The 16403-nt window shown below is 48.3% G+C and overlaps 1 protein-coding gene across 3 annotated transcripts in view; it reads right to left on the bottom strand.

Moving 5' to 3' along the window:
• Window positions 1-3437: 3437 nt before the first annotated feature.
• Window positions 3438-16403, bottom strand: part of MCF2L2 (MCF.2 cell line derived transforming sequence-like 2) — a 223046-nt gene continuing 210080 nt past the window's right edge. Inside the window, exons 25-30 of one of the 3 annotated variants that reach the window (XR_006680536.1) lie at window positions 12388-12421; window positions 9909-10006; window positions 6746-6834; window positions 6298-6410; window positions 4648-6219; window positions 3636-3696 (exon numbers count right to left, since the gene is read on the bottom strand). Coding sequence is in view for 2 of the 3 variants with exons in the window: in XM_045295037.1 (XP_045150972.1) it covers window positions 3600-3696; window positions 6298-6410; window positions 6746-6834; window positions 9909-10006; window positions 12388-12421 (431 nt within the window). In the remaining variant the exon portion in view is untranslated. Of the gene's footprint in view, window positions 3697-3801; window positions 6220-6297; window positions 6411-6745; window positions 6835-9908; window positions 10007-12387; window positions 12422-16403 lie in introns of those variants that run through there. The other 2 variants (XM_045295037.1, XM_045295036.1) reach the window with 2 other exon arrangements.

The following is a 16403-nucleotide window of genomic DNA, read 5'->3' as shown; positions in this document are numbered from 1 at the left end:
CCCTGGGAGACATTCCTGTTAACAAGACACATGGAGCTACACTAGAGCCCTGGAGGTACAAGAGCCATGTGGAGACGCGGGCCAGTGCTGAGGTGCTTCCACTGCCACTGGATCCACAAGACTTTCCACCCATGGGCCTGTGATCTTCCTGCATTCGGCATCATTGCATGTGTTTTGTGAGGCTGAAGAGGAATTTAAAGATTGGTATGGGACATATGGGCTAATATAGGATTTATGGACTTGATCTGGACCGGGCTGGGATGTTTTCTTAATATACAATTACTCTTTGATATAAAATTCTCTCTTACACATATGAGTCTTCTGGATTTGTTTCTCTACTCTACCCAGACTAACACATTATGGTACTAGGAGTGGGGTACTAGAGACACAAATCATAAAAATGGAGAGTGGATGTTTGTTTGACCTCTCCCTCATGGTGGTTTTTCTTCTTTGGCTAGCTGGAGGTCAGATATGTCCACGCAGTTCAATGGGTTGTTTTCTGGAAGGAATATGGGTAAAGTTTGATTATTTTGTTTGGTTGTAGTCTTTGATTATTCCTGTGTGAAAAGGTGAAAATGAATGTGATTAATGTGTATTTGAGCTCAGGGGACAAAATCGCCCCTTGAATTCTCAGAGCTGCTTAGTAGAAATGGCTAACAGAAGGTCAGAGTGGCTGACAGAAAGCCTGGCTCTGACTTGATGTTGTCAGAGGCCTAATCCCATATTTTGTATCAATAGAACAGTTTAGATAAGGATTAAGATAAGATAGATAAGGGTTGAACTAGACTATTTTAAGAATTGAGTTTAGGATCTGATTCTACTTTGTTTATACTGATTTATTCTGATTGTTATTAATATAATGATTGATAGAAATGATTATTGGGAAGTATGAAAACAGAGAGCTTGTAAGCCCACTTGTCTTCAGCCATTAAAATTGGATCGTTAAATGGGTGTCGGACATGCCTGCAAAGGCTCTGAAAAGATAAGCCCCACCCAGGGTCTTCAGTGCTCAGGACATTCGAAGGGGAAGAGACTTAGCTAGGGGGCTGTTGACAGGTGGAAGGAAAAAAGGAACTCTGGGTTTCTGAATTTTGAACCAGTGGTAATTTTTCAGAAGCTGGAAAAGATCTGGAAACATGAAGAAAACTCCTCGCTAGGACTGAACATTAAAGGGAGTCTGTGGGCAGGCTGAAATGCTTGCTAGGTGACCACCTGGATCCACTTGTTGAGTGCAAGTGGGAGAAAAGCAGCAATAGAGAGATGGGTTGAGGCTGGTCACTGACACCCATGGACCTGGTTTACAGGAGCTAGAGGAGAAGACGAGAGTGGGTTGATTGGTCTGAAGTCCATGACCTAGCACAAGGGAGTAGGGTTATTGAGAATTTGTAATGGGCTCATGGTCTAAAGGCAAGGCAGCCAATGGGCACCCTAGTGAGGATAAGTGAGCCATCCCATATTGAATTGACCAGTACCTGACCACATGAAGAGAAGATATTTGAGCCCGTAAACTGGGGCATGTTGCTGCTGACTTTATGCATGGGCTGCCCTGATTTAACTTTGTTTATCGATGTGGACTTCACAAGGTTCCAACTGGAATGAAGATTCTTCACGTCAAAGAATATGATTGTCTCCTCAGAGCACTGGGTTGATGTAAGTGGTCAGTATAGAAATTGGATACCCAAAATGGGTGGATAAAGGCATGAAGTGGCCGACTTACAAACTTTCATAGGTGGGGGAATATATTCATATGCTCGCATGTTCACAGGATTATGGTGTAAGTGTTCACATAAGTATAGAATATTTTTGCTTTGTTCACATATATAATGTTATGTTTAAATGAGGGTGGCACATTTTTAAATTGTATGCTTTTAAGTTTTATCCTGTTAGGTAGAGATATTATTTTATTATTGTTTTGTTAAAAATTATGTATGCCTGATGAGTTGTTTAAAAGTGTCAAGTTGACAAGGGGTGGACTGTGGTAGTTTCATAATCTGGTGTCAACTTGAGAAGGTATGGAGTCTAGCCTGTCAATCAGGTCGCAGCTTGATGACCTCATTTGGAGACACCACGGAGATAAATAACTCACTGGAGGTAACACACACACACACACTCCCCGAGAGACATTCCTGCTGAAAGACAAAGACATATGGAGCTACATTAGAGCCCTGGAGCTGGAGAAACCACGCGGAGACTCACGTCAGCACTGAGATGCTTCCAATGCCACTGGATTCACAAGATTTTCCACCCACTGGCCTGTGATCTTCCTGCATTCGGTGTCACTGCATGTTTTGTGTGAGTCTGAAGAGGAATTGATAGATTGGTATCAGACATATGGGCTAATATCGGATTTATGGGTTTGGACTAGACTGGGTTGGGATGCTTTCTTAAGGTACAATGATCCTTTATATAAAACTCTCTCTTATACACACATGAGTTTCTATGGATTTATTTCTCTAGTCTACCCAGACTGACACAACGCCCTTCTTCTCCACCCGGAAATCGCTTCCTCTAAGACCCAGTTCAGATGTCAATCAAGAGGCAACTGCGTGAACAGAACAAGTGAGTATCACCTGGTTTAAAATCCGGGAAAGTGTGTGTCAGGGTTGTAGCTTCTTTCCATACTTATTCAATCTGTACGTGGAGTAATAATCAGAGAAGCTCAATTTTATCAAGAATAATCTGAATTAGAGCAAGGCCTACTAGCCGCCTGCGCAAAGCAGATGACACAACCTTGCTCTCTGAAAGTGAGGCGGACTTGAAGCACTTGCTGGTGAAGATTAACGATTGCAGCCTTTAGTATAAGTTGCAATTCAAAACCCAAATAGCCTCACAATTGGACCATCATGTTAAATGGAGAAAAGGTTGATGCTGTCAAGGATTTTGCCTTCCTGGGATCCAGTCAATGTTGTCCACGGGAGCAACAGTCAAGAGATGCAACGGGGCATTCCCTGGCATACATCTGCTACACCAGACCTTGTTAGAGTGGTGAAAAGCAAGGATGTTACTCTGAGGACTAGGCTGTGTCTGACCCAAGCCATGGTATTTCAATCACCTCATATGCATGTGAAAGTTGGGCATCGAATAAGGAGGACCAAGGAAGAACTGATGCATTTGACTTATGGTGCTGGTGACGAATATTCAAAGTGCCGTGAACTCTCAGAAGAACAAACACATTTGTTTTGGAAGAACTACAACCAGAATCTTCCTTAGGGCCAAGGATGGCAAGACTTCATCGCACACACGTTGGACGTGTTGTCAGGAGAGACCAGTCCTGGAGAAGGACATCCTGCTCGGTAAAGTGGAGGGGCGGTGAAGAAGAGGAAGGCCCTCCAGGAGATGGGCTGACAGGGCGGCTGCAGCAATGGGCTCAAGCTCAGGAACAATGATGAGGGTGGTGCAGGACCGGGCACTTTTGTTCCATTGTGCATGGGATTGCTGTGGTTTGGAATTGACTGGATGGCACCTGACAACAACACAGGCCCGTTCAGATGTCATCCCTCCCCCAGAGACATCAGGAGGAGCCAGTGACAGTTCTCGGTGCAACCATGGAACCTGTCACACGGGGTAGGGGTTATGTGTTTCCACAGCTGCTCCCCCAACTACACCGAGAGCTTCATACTCATGCTCAGACTTCCCTGGTCTCCGCTGGTACCAAGCAGCACGGTCCTTGTGGGTGAGGCAGGGCTCAGAAGACAGCTGTTGAATGAAATGAGAAAAGATACGCATACATAAACAAACAAATGTCCACAGGCCTAAATGGAAACAACGCAGATTAGAACAGAATGCAGGCAGACGAACATATGATTTCCTGTAGATTGAAGAACTTTATTTTGTTGTACAAAGAATAACTTGTTGACAGATTTGGAACACTATGCAGAAAGATACTTTGTTGGTAGGGAAGGGGGTGGGAGAGGGAGGCCCCAGCGCATGGCTTCACTGGATGAAACTTTTCCAAGAACAACACTGCTGGACAATTTTGCTGAGTCTCCCCACCTGAGGTCTAGCTCTTTCTTGCCTCTGTCAAAGAATATGAACAGACTGAGATGCATGACTTCGTTTTTGTTTTTTGGATTCTGAAACTAATTTTTTGCGCCCTAAGCGAGAAATCCCCTTCAGGGGATGCTGACTAACTCCTCCACACTGCGGGGATTCATTCTGATCCCAGGCCCAGAGTTCAAACCAAATCACCCCCAAACGATTCCTAAACCATCTAAGTTCAAAACTAACTCAAGCGTACATTCAAGAAAGCCAAGTCAACTGATGACTCGGCCGTTATTTCTCAGGTTAAGCCCAATCTTCTAATTCTCTGCTTTGTGGTGCGGGGTCTGGAGGTTGGTTGGCACACCTGCTTGGCCAGTAGGGCAGACTAAAGCAGTGCCTGCCTGGTACCTGGTTGGTGCCTGGATAGTGCGAGATTGCTCCAGACGCTGCCGCTCACCGCCCTCCCAGGCCTTCCATAGTGAGCTCACAGCCGCAGAGCCAGCAGGACCAGCAGCGCCCCATCCTCAGCGATGGCTGCATCCCGCTCCAGGCGCCGCCCCCCAGAGCTCCGGAGGCGCCTGCCCTTGTACAGCAGCGCCCCCACCAGAGGGGAAGTCCCAGCTCCACAGAGCTGCTGCGAAGCTTCGGAGTTCTGGGTTTTCGCACCTCTTTTCTCTGTTGCTTCCATCCATAGCTGTGAGAGCCACGCCTTGCAGTTAGCACCGTCATGATACCTCATTGTCCTCTTCCTTTTCATTCTCCCAAAATGGATAGCCATTTATTACGCTGACTGCGCATACAGGAAATAACTGAAGTGGTGCCTTTCTCTTGATTGGACCCTGACTGATACACTAAGTCATTCTGAAAAAGAAGACGCCTGAAAATGAAATTAAAAAAAAAAAATACAGCGCAGAAAATAAAGTAATGGTAAAGATACGTTGTGAAGAAATGTCTGGGATTAGGTAATCCACAAAAAACTCAAAAATTATATTCAAAACCTCTGGGAATAAACGTCATAAGATTGAAGGTTCAAAAATTAAATACAGACAAAAGACAAACTATAAATGGATGTAAAAATAAACAACCCAGAATCTAAAGTAACTGAAAATAAATAACTGTGAACTTAAGTAATTCTAAAACTAGATAACTAAAGACATTCCTCCTAAAAAGAACAAAACGTTTCACTCCGAAAATAAATAACTCGAATATTAAATAACTAATAAATTCTAGTCATTTTAAATAGTTAAATAAGTAACTGTACAAATAAATAACTTCAGTCACTAAAAATAGTACGTCTCTGAAAATCACTTAGTTGTTTATAATAGAAAAACTAATGAAAATGATTCTAAAACTGGGTTTAAAATATATAGACTTCTTAAAACAAAAGAACGAAGAAATGAGCCACACAATGATAACTCTAGAATAGAGTACCCTCGCCAACAAAGCAACCGAAAGCAGGACTTTTTTAAAGCTATGAAATGAAACAACTAAACAGAGAACTAAATGAAATGCAAGTCAGTGAACAACGAACAAGTGAAATGAAAATAAAAAAAGCAAATAGCTGAAATAACTCAGAATCAAAATAATGAATGACTAAAGGTAAATGCTTCCCAAGTTAGCATGGAAAACAATCCTCTCTGCAGAGAAACAAGCCGGCCCTAAGTAACACAAGCACTGGGCATCCAACTACAGAGCCTGCCAGGGCTTCTGACAGGGGAGTGACAGGGGGTTTAGATGGGCTTCCCCTCCTCCGGGGTTTGGGATCAGCGCTTCTCAACTGATCTTGTTTCCAGGAGAAACTTGGCAATGTCTGAAGATGGTTTTTTAAGGGGGATAGGTAAGGGTTGTCACAACAGGACGTGGTAACAGCAGCGTTGCTGGGTAGTGACCAGGAATGCTGCCCAACATTTACAATGCACACCACAGAGTCACAACAGAGACTTATCCAGATCAAGAGGCTGGATTGTGAAATAATTGTACTAGCGTGGAGAAGCCCCGGGCCATGCCCTCCAGGCCGGCCTCTTATGGATCGGAGAGCCCCAGTCGCCAGCCGGAGGTGGGTGCTGCACCCCTCAGCACCCACTGCAGCACGCTCTCTCCCAGTGAGAACAGCACGGGCAGCTCAGCTGAGCCAGCAGCCCACCGACAGGCGTCAAGGAAGGGTGTCTGAGGAAGGAGCGTCAGTTCTCGGGGAAGCGGTCCTTGGCCGTGTGGGCCGGTGGACATCCGGGCGCTGCCCTGGAATCCCAAGAAGAGGATCAGAGAGGAGATGTGTACGACACCCAACACGTGCATTCCTCCCCCATCCTCACCCACCTGTCTTCCTCCTGGAACTCTTCTCTTTCTCCCCGGAGACCCCCTCCCGCCGCCGGGACAGATCTGAGGGAGGCGGTTTCAGAACTGTCCTCCAGCGGGGAAAGCCCGGAGAGCTGGAAGGTGGAGGTGCAGGGGTAGAGTAGGGGTTAGTAGGGTACCGGGCCCACAGGGAGGGGCCAGCATGCCTGATGTCCCCCCAGCTCCCTCCAGGACCACGCCCAGCTCCCAGCAGGGCTCCCTAATCTTCCCCCCAACCAGCCACAGCTAAGGAGTGAGGTGGGAGGCAGGGCGCTGGCCAGGGAGGAGATAGGCCTACTTTGAAGCTACTTGGCCCTCTGGACAGTGACAGGCGGTGACCGGTGAGGATGATGGAAAGGGGGAAGAGGGCAGGGGGCGGGGAAGAGGAAGCAGGAGGCCCTTTGTACGGAACAAGAGAGGAGAAAATTACACTCAGAGCACTGCTCTCCTTTTCCATATCTTCCGCACCTTCACTTGCTTCAAAGATTTCCGTGGAGCTGATGTCCCTGCTGGAGCGGCCTGAGAAGAGAAGGGGGAGTTCTTGGGCGTCTGTGGGATGCGGAGGGGGACGCAGGCGCCTCTGCCAGGGCCCCGCAGGGTCCACACTGCCTGTCCTCGGGGGACCCACTCTCCTTCCTGGGCTCGGGGCCCTCAACTGTGAAGGACCGGGGGCTGGGACCCCAGAGCCCTTTCCCAGAGATTCTGTACCGGAGGCTAAGAAGAAATGTCTATTCAATGGCCCACACCTCTTTCTCCAGCCAAGAAAACCACCTCCGTCCCTATCGCTCCAGAGAAGGTAATCTACCCTCCTGCCCTCCCTCCTGCCCAAGCCTCTTCCCTTCCCTGCCTCCTGCAGGTCTGGGCTGTTAACCACAAGGTCGGCAGTTTGAAACAACCAAGTGCTCAAAGGGAGAAAGACTTTCTACTCCCATAAAGAGCTAGAGCAGCGGTTCTCAACCTGTGGGTCTCGACCCCTTTTGGGGTCGAATGACTCTTTCACAGGGGTCACCCAATTAATAACAGTAGCAAATTGACAGTGATGAAGTAGCAATGAAAATAATGTTATGGTTGCGGGTCACCACCACATGAAGAACTGTATGAAAGGGTCACACGGCATGAGGAAGGTTGAGAACCGCTGAGCTAGAGCCTCAGAAACCCACAGGGTCAGTTCTCACCTCTGCGATAGGGTCGCCCTGAGTCAGAATGGACTTGCCGCAGTGAAAGTTCTGAGCTATTTTCCTTTTCTGTCTCCTTGGCAGTTCCTGTCAAGTCATCCTGCCCTTTCGTGTGGCAAAATGAGAGGAACAAGAGAGAATATCCTGGTTTCTTCTCCAAAGTCACACCCACTGATGCTCTCTTTCACCCCAGGGCTGTGGCCGGCAGGACACAAAGGCTCTGTGCTTAAGGACCCACGGTGGGTCAGGAACTGAGTTGGACACAGATCCTATACAATCTTCCCTCCCCTCCCCCAGCACCTTCCAGCTACAGCTGGGGGGGGGGGGCTGCCTTTGCTCTATCTTAGGTCTTCTCCATATTCGTCCCCCCAGGCCATGGGGGTGCATGGAGGGGCGTCACAGGGGAAGAACACAGACCGGGCCCTGCAGGCCCCACCTTGAGAGTGTAAATGAGAGGCCCACTGCCCAGGGGGAGGACAGGGGCTTCAGAGTCCATCAAACTATAGTGTGGTGCCGACTTTGCACTGACAGACTGGGTGACCTTGGGCAGGTCACTTCACCTCTCTGCGTATCTATCCTCATCCCAATTTCGCATGAGCATCGTATGTGCTGTGTATGATAAGGACAGACTCTCTGGGTGTGGGAATAAGAGAGGTGGTCGCACCGTGGTTAAAGTGCAAACCGGAAGGTCAATTGTTCAATTCCACCAGCCATTCACCAAGAAGATGATGAGGCAGTCTGCTTCCTAAAAGACTTAGAGCCTTCAAAACCACATGGGGCAGTTCCACCCTGTCCGGTAGGCTCCTTATGAGCCCAGAATCAACTCAACAGCACAGGCTTGGGTCTTTTGGTTTGTTGTATTAGATACCATGTTCATAAAGTGCCTGGCCGATAAATCATAGGAACTCAATAAAGAGAGCCTGTTATAATTAATATTATTAATAACTAATAGCTCATGCCACAGCGGTACACTGTTATTCCTCACCTGTGAGGGAAAACACCTGTGGGTGGGGGACCAGTGTACAGGTATCACAGGGCTTGATAAACAGAGAGAACCTACCACCGGACGTACCACACGCACCACAAAGGCCTTGAGAAATATTACGTGGTGGCCGCATGCTCCGAACAGGAACCGCAGGGCTGGTGCTGCCAATGTCACACAGTATGTTAAGCGGATGAAGGGTGCAGCGCAGGGCCCTCCCCAGGCCGTGCGCCCGAGGAAACGGCAAGCCTGTGTGTGTGATGCAGCCTGAAGGATGGGAAGAGGGTGGTCGGACCGTGCCCGCAAGGACAGGAGAGTGTGCGGTCTCCTCTCAGCTGGTGATCTTCACAGCTCCTCTTATATAATAAATCCGACGTGGTTTAGGAAATTTAGTTTTAGCATTTCGTGCTTAGAGGTCCAGGTTTTTATTGTGTTTTAACAAACTCATGAATGAGTTTAAAGGATCCCCATCTGAAAACACACATTGGGTAAATTGCAGAGTTTCGAAGACATTTTGACTAGCGCTCTTCCCACCCCCAACCCTACTCTCTAAATTTGGTTTTTCCCTTCATGTCCACTAGATGGCGTCATGGGACCAATGTAAATGCAAGGCCGCTACCCGGCGCCACCTCGTTTGGTTCACCAAACCAAACCACATTCACTGCCGATTCTGATTCTGGCTCACAGCTACTCCATAGGACAGGGTAGAGCTGCCCCTGCGGGATTCCGTGACTATAATTCTTTTCTGAAGTAGAAAGTCTCATCTTTTTCCCGGGAACGGCTAGTGGTTTTGAACTGCTGACCTTGCGGTTAGCAACCCAATGTGTAACCTACCACACCGGCAGGGCTCCTCTGGATTTACAGGCACACATAATTTGTTTTTTTCAAACTGGATTTTTCTCTCTTCCTTACAATTACGTACACGACTCTTAGGGCGCGTCCTTTTCAGTTGGCATGTGGAGAACTGCTTTAAAATAATGCCTAATGTCCGGGCTTCCACCCACTTACCTTGCTCCAGAGAGGCATGCTGCGGCCCTCTAAGGAGTAATGAGGATCCACTTACACCGATCCGGCATGAGGCCAATGGCCTCATCAAATCCTCAAAGCAAGTGTGTGCAGAACTAACTCCATTTATTGCAAAATACATCATGGAAATCACGGAAGCACAAGCAACGTATCCAAAGATATGGGTTCTGTGCTCTTAGCCAGCGCCCAGGGGTAGGATTCTACACTTCCACGCAGGAACCCAGGGTCTGCCTCCCTGCCAACGCCTCTCATAGGAAGCCACCGCATCGTTGGTGGAGGCTCGCATGGCATGGTGTTACTACAATGCTGAAGAAGATTTAGGGTTCAGGGGTTGCCACACTCATGATTAAGGAAGGGCGGAGACTCAGCATATAAGCACCCCGCTGCTTTACTCTTCCCACGGCTCCTACCTGGAATCCCACAGGTGCTGAAGCCGGGGCCCTCTTTGCTGTTGGTAGCTGTTTCCATGTTTTCCATCCAAGACCCATGTTCCACTCTGTTGTCTTTGCTTTAGAAAAACAAACATGAGCGCTGTGTGTGTCCCAGCAAACAACTGCACTGGCATGGCCCCCTGCACGGACCAGCAGTTCACCCTGGGCTATCTCTGCCACCCGCAGTGTCTTCCCCCTTCTGACATCAGCCTAAGACCTGTCCCAGGTGTGGCAGTGTCAGAGGCATTCAACAGGTAGTGTTGAAGGGCCACTCCTCAGCAGATTAAACGGCTAACTTCTAACAGGCTGCAAATCCTAAAACGGGAGGGATGAGGAAGAGGAGGGATCTGCTGCCATCTTTCCAGTCTTCAAACTGCTCCCCAGCCCACCACAGCCCCTTCCTTCCACCTTTCCGGGCCTGAGAGTCCAACCGTTCTAGTCACTCTTTGAGGCTGGTGTGGTTCAAGGAAGAAGCGCAGTGCTGGGCACCCGAGGCCCGAAGACAAATAAGTTCTGAGCCCTGAGCTACACCTCATCCCCTTCAGCCAGTGCTTGCTGAGTAGATGTTCCTGGTTCGATGGGTCAAAGAGCATGCCGGGGACTAGATGGGGCCTGCGGGACACGGAACTCACTCAAGCAACCTGCATCCCCGGAAGAAGTCTCACAGTCTCACTCGTTGTCATGGAGTTGATTCCAACTCAGAGAGACCCTTTAAGACAAGCTAGACCTGCCCCTTGGGTTTCAGAGGCCGTAGATCACAGCCTGGTCAAGTGGACATACACCAGTGACCTTGGCGATTCGTAATCCCTGTTCCCCCGTTTTGTGAGCTAGCACCTGCCTCTTTGTTCGAGCTACCGTGTGGATGGATATTTTCCCTCATAATTAATTATAGGCTGCATGTTTCTGCTGCTGTACTTTCGTGATGGTTCCTGGAATGGAGGCTACAGTGCGTACATGTTACATTTTCTGTTGCTTGGTTATGTTGCAGGAACCCTGATAGCTTAGTGCAGCGGTTCTCAACCTGTGGGTCGTGACCCCTGGGGGGGGTGTCGAATGACCCTTTCACAGGGGTCGCTGAGGTTAGCAGCCCAAATCATAAGCCACTATACCACACCAGGGTCCTTGATTGGTAGCCTGGTGGGGAGAAAAACGTATGCATGTCATGAAGGTGTAACAGAGCATGTTAAACACAGGGGCAGAGGTACTCCTGAAAAGCAGAGAGGAGAGACACTTAGCGGTCGCCCAGACCCTCACCTCTTCCCACTACTGCCTTCTCTTTGAGTGACCTCTTTGGGGGGCTTCATCAGAAGTCGGCCAAATGAGCCTAGAAAACTAAAGGCGCATCCCGTACCCACCCGGGTCACAATCTGTGAGTTTATTCAACAGGCATCCCTAGTATCTTGAACAGGAAGGGGTACAGTTGAGACAACGGGCTCACTTACCACTTTTGGGTTCACGGGGAAGGATTCTAACCTTCCTGGGCCTGCTTCCTGGTGGCTAATAAGGGCATTCGGTTGAATGTCCCCAAAGGCCAGCACTCCTGACCCCTGGGTGTATAAAACGGTGGTCGCCAGCCTACCTTGGGGCTTGGGCTGTGAGATCGCGCGAAGCTGACGTTGAGGCTTGGTATTTGTTTAAATGCAAGCTGCAGCTCCTGTGTGGGTGGTGTTTTCCATTTCAGAAGTTTGTGAGGGGGCAGACCTGAGGTGGGGCCTTCGCCACTGAGACTGACAAGGAAGGGGTGGTGGGGGCTGGACTGGCAGGGTCAAAACTGAGGCTCCCTGTAACCTTCTGCCCAGGCGGCTCCGGCCAAATACAGTACCAGAAAAGCTTTTTATAACATTTCCCCTGCCCCGGCTGCTGGAATCTCTCCCTGGGGCCACCTAGCCTCCAGCCACAGTTATCATTTGCTTTCCTCTGGCTAAGTCACAGAGGAGCCCGCCCAGTGCCGGCCTCCCTCTTGGATAGAGAAAGCTAATAGGTGGGCAGGACCAGGGTGTGTGTGTGTGTGTGTGTTGGGGCGGATAGGGGCTCCTGTGAGGAAATAAGAGTCCATCTGCCTCCAAGACAGGAAGAGGGATGGTCAGGAGAGCTGGAGGTGGCGTGAGGGAAGCCGCCCAGCCAGTTAGCTTGAGTAGTAGGCAGGGCAGCCTCCTGAGAAGAGGAGTCCAGTGGGCGGTCTCCATAGGAAAACAAAGAAAACAGCCCGAAGCCAATGTTGCTAAGGGAGGCTTCAAAATGCCACACAGGACTGAAATACAGCAGGCGGCCCTGGAAAGACTCCCTGTGCTGGCATTGAGGATAGAGGGGGCTAACGAAGACGTAAGTAAATAAGAAATGCTCTGTGACAAGCTGAGTCTTAAAACAACAACGAAAAGAAAAGCCATCCTGTAGACGCAAGGTGAACTATCTGCAGCAATTGGCGCTTGAAAAAGAAAGACGAGAAATCAGTACGCACCTTGCATTTGCTTCAAACTGTAGGTTGTCTTGGCCTGAAACCAAAACCGCAAGGTCAGCCCTCTTGCACCTGAGTCGATTTGACTTGATTTTACACACATCTACACATAGGGACAGTCCTATCAAGATATTTGAAAAGGTGTCTCGCTAGCAAGTCAGCCCTGTGTGGGCTTCCTTGGCCCTGACAGGTTCTCCCACTTCTCTGGCCCTTCTGGCCGAGTTCCCAGCATGCCTTGCACCTAAGTCCATCCAAGGGTTGACAGTAGCTTGACTAATACGAAAGTAAGGAAGAAACGATGTCCCGGGAAGTGTTTTTGGCTGTTTTTTTGACCTCAGCCCAAACCTTCTGACTTAGTGAAGGAGAAAGAAAAATCATGAGTTCCTGGATGGGATAAGAATCACATTCTTTGCGCAGGTGTCCAGTTATAAAAATGACCCTAGCGGTGGTCCCTGTCTCCAACAGCTCCCTGCAGCACAAAGTCACACTTCTCAGTTGCCTGTCTGTGGCCCACCTCCTCCTCTCCATCTTGTTTCCTATTGCTCTACCCAGGAGCCACTGGGGCTATCCAGTAACCATGACTCAACAGGGTCCATTAGAAGCAACTCGGGGAAGGAAGCTTGAAAGGGCCCCAGGTCCACCTTTATTGCCCATGTCCCTGGCGCCCTTGCCAGGATGGAGTTCTCTGTGTCTCAGCCCACACCGTGTATGACTCTCCTGCTGCCCTCCCATTCAGTAGTAGACCGCCCGCGGGCACCCCCCCCCCACCCCGCCCACCCCAGCACCAGGCTGTCTCCCGAGCCAGTCCATCTCCACAGCCAGGTTCATTCCTCTCATCTGTACCCCTAGCCCCTTGAGTGCCCGTTTGCCCAGCCCAGAGTGGCCAGATGAAGATGCCTAATGACCCCCAAAGGTTGCAGCGTTGTGAAGGTAGGTATGTGAGGCCAACAGAATGCGTTTCAGAGTTTTGTCAGGTACTAGAGGGCGGTCCTGATAGCTGCATCTTCAAACCTGGGACTCCACCCCCGCCCCCTCCCTGGATGGCCTGGAGGCTGCATTCCACCCTGGGGGAGCCTGACCTCCTCTGGGCTCCAGCCCCAGGCCCTGGCTCCTGCCCAGGACTGACACAGGAGGCGGGGATGGGGGCTGTTTTTATCACTGGTGACAATTCACCAGACCAGACTCAGGAGACCCTGTTCTGCTGCCAAACATTGTGTGCAATGGGTCCTGAGTTTGCTGCCCTGTAAAAGAGAGGGGCTGGGCTGAACACCCCTGCCTGTGTTTCCGTTTGGTGGTTTTCTGTGTGTTGGAGTTTTTTCCTTCTACCTACCTCAGGGGTCTGGTTCTGACATGTGTGCCACAGCTGAGGGTCACAAGGCCAGGCCCTCAGCAGGATTGTTAGTGGAATAATTGTTATGCCCTTCTAACAGACCTTTGTCTTTTTGTGTGTGTGTAGTAGACCGGGGCAGGGTGGTGGGGCGGATTGAGTTAATGTGTCAATTGTAGTCTAAACTCAACATTGGTAAGCTTTCCGTGATCACCAAATAGACGTACAGATTCAACCTCTTCCCAGTTCGAATCCAGCAAGCTCTTCTGTTGAAGTTCATAAGAACAGACTGACCACCGCATTACCTGATTCCAAGCCTTCTGAGAAAGTTACAGTAATTAAATATCAAGGGAATGATGTCAAGACAGACAAATAGATCAATAGGACAGAAGAGAGTCCAGAGGTGGATTCACACTTACAAATGACCCACTAGAGAAATAACAGTCATTTCAACAACTGGAGATCAATCAGCAACATTTTGAATTTTGAATGATACTTCACACCATATACAAAATGTAATTCAAAATATATCTGAGTTCTAAATCTAAAAGTAAACACTATAAAACACCTAGAATAAAATATAGGAGCAAACGTAATCTACACACACAAAACAAATTTTAAGTGTATTTCATGAACCTTTCAAAAACCTTCTGTTCTTCAAAAGACACCATTACGAAAATGAACAGATAAGGCAGGTACTGAAAGAAAGTATTTGTGAAGTCACAGAGCTAATCAAAGATTTGTATTCAGGACATCTACCGCTCCACTAGGTGGTCAGTCTGTCCTTCCGTAATGGCTGTGATGATGCAGGCTATACCACTGGGGTTTCAGACACCAGCAGGGCCACTCTTGGGGGATTCTCAACTGCCATAGAGGCATTTTTGACTCATGGCGACCCTACAGGACAGGGTAGAAGGGCCGGGCCCCATGTGTTTCCAAGACTGTAACTCATCTTTCTCCGAAAGCCTCCCCTTTCTCTCAGCTGGTGCTTGCTAAATGCTGGCTTTGCACTTGGCAGCCCAACACATTCCCCATGATGCCACCAGGATTCTCACGGAGGGATTAGCCTCTGCGAGCCTCATGAATAGCAGTGGAACACTGACAGATGGAGTGCTGGAGGCTGAGCCCCGTAGATTGGAAGGCCCTAAAAATAGGGCGGGGGAAGAGCTGACAACTCAAAGGACAGTTGATCTTAAAGCAAACCTCTGGGGCCCTGCATTTGTCAACGGAGCCTGACTCAAAATGAGGAGGAAGAGCTGCAAACATCCATGAAGCGCCAGGAAGCGGAATGTACAAATATGAATCTAGGAAAATTAGAAGTCATCAGCGATGAAATGGAATGCATCAAGAGCTTGGAAATACGTTAGACGTGCATTTACCATATAGTCTAATCATCAAACTTTCAGGTATTCACCCAAGAGAAATAAAAACAGAGGTTCACAAAAGTCCTTTTATTCGAATACTCATAGCGGATATATTCGAAGGACTCAAAAAGTAGAAACAAACCAAGCGTTGAGTAACATGTCAATGGATAAAGAAATGGGAGTAGATCCCAAACAATGGAATGCTATTCAAAAATAAAAAGGGAATGTACTACTTACGGGTACTTAAAGCAACATGGATAAATCTCAAAATATTGACAGAAGAGCCAGACTCCAACCCCCATAAAAATACCCACTGTGTGTTTCTATTTATGGCATTCTAAGAAAGGAGAACTAGTCTACAGCACAGAGGGCAGATCAGAAATTGCCCGGGCAGTAGTGGAGCCTGGGTGGGGTGGGGAGGGGGTGTAGGGAGGAGGAAGGGAATCCAGCGGGGCATGGGGAAAAAACTTCTGGGGCTGATGGGTATGCTCATTTTGTTAATCTTGGTGACCCCACCCCCACCCAGTGGGTGTGTTAAAGTTGTACACTTTAAATATGTACCGTTTATGTCAATAATATAAATCAATACAGCATTTGGGGGGGGGGGATTCTATGTAATGGCTCTGTCCAAAAATTTCAATGAGCTAAAATTTTACTAAGCTAAAATACATTTGATAAGCTACATATGTAGCTCTGGCTAGCTTAATTCCATAGGTCTTGGGTGTATCCTAGAAATCTGCATTTGTAACAAGTCCTTCAAGTGATTCTGCTGCAGAGGCCTGAACTAGCCTTGGTGAAATTACCCATACAGATGTGAGGACCAAGCATTTCTTTTCCTCCTCCTTCTTCTTCTTTTAAAATCATTTTATTGGGCGCTCATACAGCTCTTATCATAATCCACCCATCCATCCATTGTGTCAAGCACATTTGTACATATATTGCCATCATCATATTAAAAATATTTTCTTTCTACTTGAGCCCTTGGTATCAGCTCATTTTCCCCTCCCTCTCTCATGAATCCTTGATAATTTATTTATTTATTTTTTTTGAATCCTTGATAATTTATAAATTGTTGTTATTTTTCATGTCTTACACTGATCGATGTCTCCCTTCACCCATCTTTCTGTTGTCTATCCCCCCAGGGAAGGGGTTATATGCAGATCATTGTGATCTGTTCTCCCTTTCTCCCCCAACCTTCCCCTTCCCCTCTTGGTATTGCTGCTCTCATTATTGGTCCTGAGGGGTTTATCTGTCCTGGATTTCCTGTGTTTCCAGCTCTTATCAGTACCGGTGTACATGCTCTGGTCTAGCTGGATTTATAAGGTAGA

The sequence above is a fragment of the Echinops telfairi genome, unplaced genomic scaffold (assembly GCF_000313985.2).
Source record: "Echinops telfairi isolate 266 unplaced genomic scaffold, ASM31398v2 ScPeMD7_4225;HRSCAF=4972, whole genome shotgun sequence".
Lineage (NCBI taxonomy): Eukaryota > Metazoa > Chordata > Mammalia > Afrosoricida > Tenrecidae > Echinops > Echinops telfairi.
The sequence above is the reverse complement of the archived record's forward strand: the minus strand, read 5'-3'. Positions and strand labels throughout refer to the sequence as shown.